At 31.5% G+C, this 12,434-nt stretch overlaps 1 protein-coding gene across 1 annotated transcript in view; it reads right to left on the minus strand.

Moving 5' to 3' along the window:
• Positions 1-12,434, minus strand: part of LOC141461977 (uncharacterized) — a 90,372-nt gene that overhangs the window by 52,642 nt on the left and 25,296 nt on the right. The window contains exon 4 of the mRNA XM_074143486.1: positions 4,365-4,492. Coding sequence (XP_073999587.1) covers positions 4,365-4,492 — 128 coding nt within the window. The remainder of the gene's footprint in view (positions 1-4,364; positions 4,493-12,434) is intronic.

Raw genomic sequence — 12,434 nt, forward strand, 5'->3', positions numbered from 1 at the left:
GTTCTACTTTTCGAGGAAGATTTGTGGCCATTATCAGGGAGCTTCTAGATGTTTTGGTAATAGCTGAAATAGGTTACTATGAATAAAGTAAAACTATAAATAGTACGAACTAAAAAAAATTGAAACCTACAAATTAGTGAACAGATAGATTTTAATGATTCTGTTATTGAAAAATTGTGTTTAATAATTAATTGAACTATAGTTCAATAGATCTAATGTATAAAAGACAATTAGAAAGATAAAATACAACTTTTAGGTTGTGGCGAGTTGAATACGTACAAGTTGAAGTGATGTTCTGAAGAATTTAAAAATTAAAGAGGATTCTGAATGAAGGTGAAAAAATCCAAAAACAAAATACTTCATCTTTCTCATTCCATAAAGTTATCAACAAAATCAACTGTTTACAACTTAGTCTGCATGATTGTTTTGTTGCTCCTGATGAAACGTAGTGGCAAAAGATTTTCTTTTTCAAGACCTTCTCTGGCCTTTTTAAAATAAATTATTGCAAAATAAATGCTTCGTATAATTTTTGACCACTTTCTTTGGTGGTGGAATCATCTCAGCAAACCCAGCAATCTCACTTCTTAGCTACGAATCGCCCTTGAAAGAAATGTTTTTGACAGACCATAGTCAATTTAGAATAAATCGCCTGGAATAGCAGACTACCTAATTTCTGGATTCCTTATTTTTAAAAAAATAATAATTAATTAATAAAAATAATAATACAAAGATAATGAGATGGACCCTTTCCTACAACTCGCTCACCAATTCACTCAAAATGTAAACAAATAAAAATTTTTAAACTTGTGAAAAATTCATTATGAAAAAATAAAAATATTTAAGAATACATGCGTGTGTCTTAATTAAGATACTGTTGCCTCGCAAAAATCAAAAAAATGATCGATTATATTGGCAACCAAAAATCAAATTCTTCTCCCTTTACATAGAAGAAGCAGAAGAAGGAAACAACAAATAATTAAACATGTCCATCTTCCTTGACTTGTTTAATTGTTAATTCTTAAAGTAGCAGTTTTTACTTTAAAAAAACACACACTCGACCTATCCCTTACCACAATTCTCAGAGTTTAAATTAACAAATTTTCATTAAAGTGCATATTTTACTAAATACAGGCTATTCTATATTTTGTATAGGCTTGGCTAAAATACTAAAAATGTTCAACTATAAAGATGGTTTATAGTTTTTCGAACACTTTAAAATATCCTTAAAACCTGGACTAACAGTTCTAGTTACTCAAAGATCTATTTTGTTTAAAAAAATAAAAATCTAATGTATAATGCCTCTGTATATTTAAGAGCTTCAATTATATCAAATTTTCAGGCTTCAACCGTAGGCTACATAACACATGCGATCTCCTAAACCTAATTCATGACCTAATTGTGGCTACAATTACTGTTTGTAAAGGAACAATGCGAATATTTATAAAATCTTCTTTCGTACAAACCTAACAATCACCGGAATAAGAAGTTACAAGCCTCCATTTTAACAAAGGGTTCTCTACAATTCGATGTAAACACTGTTCTGTATTATATTTTACTCTTGTTTTAGTTTGGATGTATGTACTCGTATTTGAATTTTACATGTTGTAGCAGTCTGCATTATTTTGCTGCATTGTCCTTTGCTCGAAACTTATAGAACAAGAAGGTGTATTCGATTTATTTGAGAATGTTTTACGTATACTATTCCATTCGATATTGGATGAAAAAACTTGTCTGATTAAAAATTGATATTCAGTTTTCACCAATTTGAAATGAGGCGAACAAACAAATCTTTTATTAATTGAGTCTTGCACTTATAGTTTTAGGTAATTTAACAAGCTCGCAAGCATGAAACTTTAAAATATGTGTAAATACATTGAATTTGTTATAAATTTATACTTGTTTTATTTGAAAAATTATAGAAAAACCAATTCTTTTTAAAATAAATGACTTAAATTCAATGCAAAATTCAGAATAAGCACTGAGTGCCATCGCATTAAAGAACGCTAAAAGAACTCATTAGAGAAAAGAGAAGTTATAAATACCTCTCTATAAAACCCAATAAAATTACTTTTTCTGGTAAAATATTTTAAATGAAAGTGATAGTTCTACTTGGATTTAATACATAAACTGTAAATCAGTTGGAGCCTTTTACAAGTACGAGGGTCGTTTGAAAAGTCCGTGCAAAGTCAGAGAGATAGCACTACTGGCGCGTATCGAGGTTATGTTTAGTTAGTAGAATCTCTTGGAAGAACACACACCAAGTTTCAGCCAGATTGGTCTATTTCTTTGTGTTTGGCATTCGTTTGAATCGAGGAAGTCGAGTGATTTTCAAAAAATGGACGAAAAAGAATTTCGTGTGTTGATTAAACACTACTTTATGAAAGGCAAAACGCCTCAGGAGACTAAAGAGAAGCTTGATAAACATTATGGTGACTCTGCACCTTCGATTAGAACAGTTTATAAGTGGTTTCAAAATTTTCGGAGTGGCCATATGGGCACAAGTGACGCTGAACTTTCTGGACGCCCTGTTGAGGTTACTACTCCAGAAATCATTGATAAAATCCATGATATGGTGATGGATGACAGAAGAGTGAAGGTGCGTAAGATTGCTAGTGCTGTGGGCATCTCGAATGAACGGGTACATAATATTTTGCATCAACATTTGGACATGACAAAGCTATCCGCAAGATGGGTGCCGCGATTGCTCACGCTTGACCAAAAACGAAATCGTGTGAAGTGTTGCAAGGACGGTTTGCAGCTGTTCCAGAAGAATCCGCAGGACTTTAAGCGTCGTTTCGTCACTGTGGATGAAACATGGATACATCACTACACTCCTGAGACCAAAGAACAATCTAAACAATGGGTTACCAAGGGGGAATCTGCGCCAAAAAAGGCGAAGACCGTTCCTTCGGCCGGAAAGATTATGGCGACTGTCTTTTGGGATTCGCAAGGAATAATCCTCATCGACTATCTGGAAAAAGGGTAAAACTATTACAGGTGCATATTATTCATCGTTATTGGACCGTTTGAAAACCGAGCTGCAAGAAAAAACGCCCACGATTGGCCCACAAAAAAGTCCTTTTCCATCACGACAACGCACCAGCTCACACCTCAGCAGTTGTGGTCGCAAAATTAATGGAAATAGGGTTCCAACTCGTTTCACATCCCCCCCCTATTCTCCAGACTTGGCTCCCTCGGACTACTATTTGTTCCCCAATATGAAGAAATGGCTGGCGGGAAAAAGATTTTATTCAAACGAGGAGGTGATTGCAGAAACGAATGGCTATTTTTCAGACTTGGACAAATCCTATTATTCGGAAGGGATCAACAAACTAGAGCAGCGTTGGACGAAGTGTATAAGCCTAAAAGGAGACTATGTTGAAAAATAAAAAAGGTTTACCCCAAAAAATTAAGTAGTTTTTATTTTTGCACGGACTTTTCAAACGACCCTCGTAGATACTGAGATACAATTCGAGTATCTAAAACAATTCTGATTTTTTGTTTCGTTTTTGAAAAATAAAAAGTTTTCAAATTGAAAATTAATAAAATTTAAATTTAGCACACAAAATGTTTAGCATTCAGGACACCAAAACATAATTATTGAGAAAAAGTAATCAGTGAATAATCTTAATTGTTTGTGAACGACTTCAAAACATTGATCCCATATAGAAGTTTCTTTATAGCTGGAGCACTCAATTTATTTAGCCTAATCAGTTCTTTACAGTATCTCGTGATGAAGGCATCAATGTTACTAGAAACTTAGTATAAATTATTAAAGAATAGTATTACTACGTTTTTTAAAAGAATTTTTTCTAGCATTAAGAACAGCTACTCTTAATTTAAAGCCTAACGATATATTATTATTTTGTTTAACGAAAATTTTGTTACATTGAGCATTGTAAAACGTAAGAGATAGTTTTTATGAGCGTTTTTTTTCAATTATTATTTACTTTTCTCTGGAGTAAAAAAAGAAGCACTTTTAAAAGCAGTCAAGGCTTGAACATGTTCATAAATTTTTGCTGATGAAAAAAAAACATGAGTAAAGTAATCGGAGAAAAGAGGATGAATTATGAAAATACAAAGAATAGAAGCAAAAACTAAACTAAATATATTCCTTCATTTTGGAAACATTAGGAAGTGGTTTGAACGTCCACTGAATTAAAGAAAAAAATAATAAAAAAATTCAAACGTGGACGACCAAATGCGTGTAATGCGTCGAGTGATCTTTTTTTTAATTAAAAAATTTTTTAAATAAAAAGGCGAGGAAGAATTTTTAGGCTTTTTTTAAAAATTGTCTTTTTTTTTGGCCAAAAAATAAAAATGCCGCAGCTATGGGGCAAGAAAAGGCCGCACATGGTACTCACCTAGACATGGGTTGTGATTTACCAAAGTGAAGATTCTCTCACATCTTTTCTTCATGTGGTTGTTCGGACATATACATCCAAACATTGGTGTCAGACGTATGCGCGACCAAGATTCCAAACACATTTCCCTGTTAACAGAAATAAATAATTTATTTTCTAAGAAACAAAATGTACTGAATAAAGTTTATAATTTACCTTACATGTAACACACGTGAATGAAAAAATAAATAAAGATAGTTCTGGTTTCCCCATTTTTTACAGAATCATGGCGACCTATAGGGAAAGCAATTTCGAAAGAATATCTTTTACGATTTCAAGCGAAGAACCACTCTTAACCTTCGGACAACAACGTGAATTGCCGAGACATGCATTACAACGTTGGGTCTGTTTGACCCAATTCATTTTTTATTTGCAATAAGACCTGTTTGACAAATCAATATTTTCAAAAATCAGACTTTTATTAACGTGGTATTGGAAACAATGAATTCTAATTTATTATCTGCATATCAAAAAAAGTACTTAAATAGTTAATTTTAAAAAATAGATACTAAAATTTACAAAATCCAGGTAACTCCAAGAAACACAAAAATGAAAAACAGATACGAAAAAGAAAATAATTAGGTACCTAACATTTTATATCATTCAGCCCCAAGGGACTAGGTAACTAATTCTCGTCCATCTTCAGTAGTTCCTTCCAGTCCATGTCGAACGCACAAACGTTTAATTTTTTCGTTGTCTACAAATTGGTAAGGCACAGATATCGCAGGAATTGTATGTTTTCCTGTCGTTCTTGCACAGGTGGCATCTCGTTCTTGTCGCTGTTAGGCCTCGGCAAGGAGGGGTAGGTGCAGCTTCCAAAGATTCTGGAAGCCCCAGAACTGTTCTTATTTCGGTTCGTACAGTTTTGGGTAGCTTTGTGTTGTTCATTCTAAGCTTCAGGAAAGGCTTCTCCAATTAGAACTCTAATGATTTCAAAAAGTCGGATCGGATGGTTCGATTCCCTGAGTTGTTATTGAGCCGATGAAGTACGAAGGTGTTTATTCCAGTAGCATCTAGTACACCAAAAAAATAGCGCATTGGCCATCTTCTGGAAGCTCTTTTGGCTGAATAGCTGTGGCATAACTTGTCAAAAACATCGACTCCACCTTTCGTCAAGTTGTAGAAGTCAATAATGTCAGGTTTTTGCGTGTTTTGGTTCACAGTTCCAGTAACGTGCATCGATGACAGCAGAAACAATTTAAGAGGGTTAACAAAAACGTAGAAACCTTCCAGGAAAAACAATAAAATGAATAATTTATAAAAACAAATTATTGAAAAAACCAGAACATGTTACAGAACGTGGGGTCATATTGACCCAGTCTTAATGTACTTAGAATTTTACAAAGTCACGTACCTTTGGTGTTGGCTATTGCCGCGTTAACATCTGCAGGAAAACTGAAAAGGAAGCTACTCAAAGTCCTTACCCTCTCCCGCCACTGCCAACTGACGTACGCGCGTTTTAGGCGCGCGCGGGTCAAAATGACCCGTACGTTGTAGTCCGAAGGTTAATCATTGTAAAGCCATAGCATTCCTCCGATTTCTTGAATCACATGGACTAAATTTTAAAAGTAATCAGTTGACTTGTACCTTACTGGCAAAGATTTGTTGATGATATAATTGCTTATTTTGATAACTGAATGAGTATTGATTGAGTTACACAATTATAATTCAAAAAATAGTTCGTTTACCAGTCTATTAAGCATTTTTCCATAACTTCAACCAATCTGATTTCACATGTTTTTGCGAATTTCTTATAACTATTCCAACTGACACTTATTATATTAACCACTGACATTAAAGGCCAAGTTTGTTTCAATTATTGTTTCAACATCTGTGTAAATTGTTGTGCGTGAGGTTAAAATTGTCAGTAAACCGAATTCCACCGGTATTATCTACTATACGGTGGGAATTTCTATTTTCATCACTAAAAGTAATGTCTACATTTTCAGGCAGGCTTTACGTATAACTACCAAATTAGATGTTGAAGACGGATACAACTAGTAAACATACTTTACTATTAAATTCTCATAATTAAACATGAAATAAAAATGAAGGCCTAGACCTGGTAATCGAACCCAGCACCACAAAACATAGTTTTACTGAAATTTGGTGTTAAAAGTATGCCTGGAATTTCGAGTAAGACTAGATGTGTGAATTAATAGAACGATTTTTGCTAGTATTCGTGCACGATCTAAGACCTTATCGCTTTTGTTAGACATTCTAATCATGAAAATTGATTTTAGGAGCAGCTGCAGGGTTTAAACTTTTCTCAACAGTGCTACATTTTAGAGATTGTAGGGCACATTTTGTAAGATCGTTGATGTAGAAAGAAATACTAGTGAATTGTAGCCAGAAAAGAGATGAAAGTGTTCAGATAAGATTTGCTATTGTATTTTATTACATTATCTGTACAAACAACACTAAAGACGGAGAATTAATAATAAATGTACAAAATAACACGCACAGTGGCGTGCCCATTCGCTACTACAATTATTAATTGTTGTATTGTGGAGTAAATCTTTAAACACGATAATCATTCGGTCTAACAACATCTTCGCCAAATCCAGGCGTACTAATCTGTAGATTTTCTTTTCCCAAGTGTTTCAACATCTCACTTTCTGGTCATGGACAATGTTCTTTGTAACAACAATGTTTTTTAAGGCCGGCAATGCACTGTAAAGGTTTTGAGCGCAAATGAGCTTAGATATTGACACGCCTTAGATTAAAAAATATATATATTCGCTTTCCGTTGCCCTAGTAACGCAGCAGATTAGAACTTATTTTGACTCTCATTGGATCCGGGCCCCACTGATTCTATGATAAACAACTCACTCGACTTCCAATTTTGGACATATCAAACTACAGTAAAGGAGAGCTGCGATCGATATTCGTCCATTACGTATTGCGTATTCCTTTTTTACAGTCAGAACTTGTAAAATGAAAATCCAACCGACATAACACGCAAATATTCTCAAAAAACCCATAAAAGAAAAAATTTAAAAATTAAATAAAAGGTTCTAAATGTTTGTTTATAACATCAATAATTAGAAGCTATATTTTCAAGATTACCAAAAAAAAAATCTGTCAGTCAGGTTAACTATAGATAGACAACTACGAGTACATTGCACTTTCTTTGGTAAACAATCCCTTTCTAAAATGCATTATAGAATAGTGCAAGTTAAGCACTCTTAAAAGTTCCTCTAAAATAAAATGTTCGGCCTTCACTGTAACATTACTATCACTGTAACATTACTTCACTGTTCATTACTATCCCTAGATTCGGAACCTAGTTTATTAGAAATGGTGCTCATGGAATTACGGTCTCAGCTAATTCTGCTATAATTATATTGTTATATGCAGACGATCTGATAATTTTCGACGACTCGAATTCTGATATTAGAAACAAAACTGGAACTACTCAGAATGTACTCAATATATTTACAGAATGTACTAAATTTCAAACGTTTATATTTCCTTTCATATTGATCAGATTATAATGATTTCAATACCCAATTATAAAGAAAAGCGTGCTCTATCACTGGTGTACATAGCAATAATCTAGTGATAATAGTTATTAAGATACAGAAGGTTAAATTTTGGAGGTTTTGCAAGTTGTACAAATTTCAAACGTTTATATCTTCTTTCGTAATTATCAGATTATAATAAATTCTTTACCCAATTGCAAAGAAAGGTCCGCTTTAAAATTGGTAAAAATAGCAATGATCTAGTGATAATAGTTATTAAGATACAGAAGGTTAAATTTTGGAGGTTTTGCAAGTTGTACAAATTTCAAACGTTTATATCTTCTTTCGTAATTATCAGATTATAATAAATTCTTTACCCAATTGCAAAGAAAGGTCTGCATTAAAATTGGTAAAAATAGCAATGATCTAGTGATAATAGTTATTAAGATACAGAAGATTAAATTTTGGAGGTTTTGCAAGTTGTACAAATTTCAAACGTTTATATCTTCTTTCGTAATTATCAGATTATAATAAATTCTTTACCCAATTGCAAAGAAAGGTCTGCTTTAAATTTGGTAAAAATAGCAATGATCTAGTAATAATAGTTATTAAGATACAGAAGGTTAAATTTTGGAGGTTTTGCAAGTTGTACAAATTTCAAACCTTAATATCTCATTCCATATTGATCAGATTTTAATCATTTCTTTACTCATTTGTACAAGAAAGTCTGCTCCATAATTGGCATAAATAGCAATGAACTAGTGATAATAGTTATTGAGATATAGAAGGTTAAATTTTGCATGTTTTGCAAGTCCTTCAAATTTCAAACGTTCATATCTCTTTCTATATTGATCAGATTTTATGATTTATTTATTCAATTGTTAAAAAAAGTCTGCACTATAACTGGCATAAATAGTTATTGACATATAGAAGGTTAAATTTTGGAGGTTTTTGCATGTGTTTCAATTTTCAATCCTCTATTTCTCTCATCGTATTGTACCGATTTTAATGATTTCTTTCGTCAATTATAGAGAAAAATGTGTTCTATAACTGATATAAATAGCAGTGTTCTAGTGATAATAGTTATTGAGAAATTGAAGGTTAAAATTTGGAGGTTTTGTAAAGCCTTGAAAATTCAAACCTTAATATCTCTCTTCCTATTCTTCAGAATTCAATGATTTCTTTACCCAATTGTAGGGAAAAGAAAGCTCTATAAATGATATAAGTAACAAAGTTTTAGTGATAATAGTTATTGAGATATTGAAGGTTAAAATTTGGAGGTTTTGTAAATCGTTGAAATTTCAAACCTTAATATCTCTCTTCCTATTCTTCAGAATTCAATGATTTCTTTACCCAATTGTAGGGAAAAGAAAGCTCTATAAATGATATAAGTAACAATGTTTTAGTGATAATAGTTATTGAGATATTGAAGGTTAAATTTTGGAATTTTTGTAAATCGTGGAAATTTCAAACCTTAATATCTCTCTTCCTGTTCTTCAGAATTCAATGATTTCTTTGCCCAATTGTAGAGAATAGTTGGCTCTATAACTGACTTAAGTAGCAATGTTTTAATGATAATAGTTATTGGGATATTGAAGGTTAAATTTTGGAGGTTTTGCAAGTGGTTCAAATTTCAAACCTTTCTGATTTCTTTGCCCAATTGTAGGGAAACGAAAGCTCTATAATTTATATAAGTAGCAATGTTTTAGGAATAATAGTTATTGAGATATAGAACGTTCAATTTTGAAGGTTTTGTAAATCGTTGAAATTTCAAACCTTAATATCTCTCTTCCTATTATTCAGAATTCAATGATTTCTGTACCCAATTGTAGGGAAAAGAAAGCTCTATAATTGATATAAGTAGCAACGTTTTAGTAACAATAGTTATTGAGATATTGAAGGTTAAAATTTGGAGGTTTTGTAAATCGTTGAAATTTCAAACCTTAATATCTCTCTTCCTATTCTTCAGAATTCAATGATTTCTTTACCCAATTGTAGGGAAAAGAAAGCTCTATAAACGACATAAGTAACAATGTTTTAGTGATAATAGTTATTGAGATATTGAAGGTTAAAATTTGGAGGTTTTGTAAATCGTGGAAATTTCAAACCTTAATATCTCTCTTCCTATTCTTCAGAATACAATGATTTCTTTGCCCAATTGTAGAGAATAGTTGGCTCTATAACTGATATAAGTAGCAATGTTTTAGTAACAATAGTTATTGAGATATTGAATGTTAAAATTTGGAATTTTTGTAAATCGTGGAAATTTCAAACCTTAATATCTCTCTTCCTATTCTTCAGAATTCAATGATTTCTTTACCCAATTGTAGGGAAAAGAAAGCTCTATAAATGATATAAGTAACAATGTTTTAGTGATAATAGTTATTGAGATATTGAAGGTTAAAATTTGGAGGTTTTGTAAATCGTGGAAATTTCAAACCTTAATATCTCTCTTCCTATTCTTCAGAATACAATGATTTCTTTGCCCAATTGTAGAGAATAGTTGGCTCTATAACTGACTTAAGTAGCAATGTTTTAATGATAATAGTTATTGGGATATTGAAGGTTAAATTTTGGAGGTTTTGCAAGTGGTTCAAATTTCAAACCTTTCTGATTTCTTTGCCCAATTGTAGGGAAACGAAAGCTCTATAACTTATATAAGTAGCAATGTTTTAGTAATAATAGTTATTGAGATATAGAACGTTCAATTTTGAAGGTTTTGTAAATCGTTGAAATTTCAAACCTTAATATCTCTCTTCCTATTCTTTAGAATACAATGATTTCTTTACCCAATTGTAGGGAAAAGAAAGCTCTATAATTGATATAAGTAACAATGTTTTAGTGATAATAGTTATTGAGATATTGAAGGTTAAAATTTGGAGGTTTTGTAAATCGTTGAAATTTCAAACCTTAATATCTCTCTTCCTATTCTTCAGAATTCAATGATTTCTTTACCCAATTGTAGGGAAAAGAAAGCTCTATAAATGATATAAGTAACAATGTTTTAGTGATAAGAGTTATTGAGATATTGAAGTTTAAAATTTGGAGGTTTTGTAAATCGTTGAAATTTCAAACCTTAATATCTCTCTTCCTAATCTTCAGAATTCAATGATTTCTTTACCCAATTGTAGGGAAAAGAAAGCTCTATAAATGATATAAGTAACAATGTTTTAGTGATAATAGTTATTGAGACATTGAAGGTTAAAATTTGGAGGTTTTGTAAATCGTTGAAATTTCAAACCTTAATATCTCTCTTCCTATTCTTCAGCATTCAATGATTTCTTTACCCAATTGTAGGGAAAAGAATGCTCTATAAATGATATAAGTAACAATGTCTTAGTGATAATAGTTATTGAAATATTGAAGGTTAAAATTTGGAGGTTTTGTAAATCGTTGAAATTTCAAACCTTAATGTCTCTCTTCCTATTCTTCAGAATTCAATGATTTCTTTACCCAATTGTAGGGAAAAGAAAGCTCTATAAATGATATAAGTAACAATGTTTTAGTGATAATAGTTATTGAAATATTGAAGGTTAAAATTTGGAGGTTTTGTAAATCGTTCAAATTTCAAACCTTTCTGATTTCTTTGCCTAATTGTAGGGAAACGAATGCTCTATAACTTATATAAGTAGCAATGTTTTAGTAATAATAGTTATTGAGATATAGAACGTTCAATTTTGAAGGTTTTGTAAATCGTTGAAATTTCAAACCTTAATATCTCTCTTCCTATTCTTCAGAATTCAATGATTTCTTTGCCCAATTGTTGAGAATAGTTGGCTCTATAACTGACTTAAGTAGCAATGTTTTAATGATAATAGTTATTGGGATATTGAAGGTTAAATTTTGGAGGTTTTGCAAGTGGTTCAAATTTCAAACCTTTTTGATTTCTTTGCCCAATTGTAGGGATACGAATGCTCTATAACTTATATAAGTAGCAATGTTTTAGTAATAATAGTTATTGAGATATAGAATGTTCAATTTTGAAGGTTTTGTAAATCGTTGAAATTTCAAACCTTAATATCTCTCTTCCTATTCTTTAGAATTCAATGATTTCTTTGCCCAATTGTAGAGAATAGTTGGCTCTATAACTGATTTAAGTAGCAATGTTTTAATGATAATAGTTATTGGGATATTGAAGGTTAAATTTTGGAGGTTTTGCTAGTGGATCAAATTTCAATCCTTAATATCTCTTTCTATATTGATCAGATTTTAATGATTTCTTTACTCAATTATAGAGATGCGTATTCTCTATAACCGACATAAATCGCAATGTTCTAGTGATAATAGTTACTGAGATATAGAACGTTAAATTTTTGAGGTTTTGTAAATCGTTGAAATTTCAAGCCTTAATGTGTCTCTTCCTATTCTTCAGAATTCAATGATTTCTTTACCCAATTGTAGGGAATAGAAAGCTCTATAACTGATATTAGTAGCAATGTTCTAGTTTTTATAGTTATTGAGATATAGATCGTTAAATTTTGGAGGTTTTGTAATTTACTTCAATTTAAAACCGCTGTTCCTCTCTTTTTATTTTTCCTATTTTAATGAATTGTATACAGAATTATAG

Source organism: Rhodnius prolixus, unplaced genomic scaffold (genome assembly GCF_049639745.1).
Source record: "Rhodnius prolixus isolate KJV_2025 unplaced genomic scaffold, Rpr scaffold_12, whole genome shotgun sequence".
NCBI lineage: Eukaryota > Metazoa > Arthropoda > Insecta > Hemiptera > Reduviidae > Rhodnius > Rhodnius prolixus.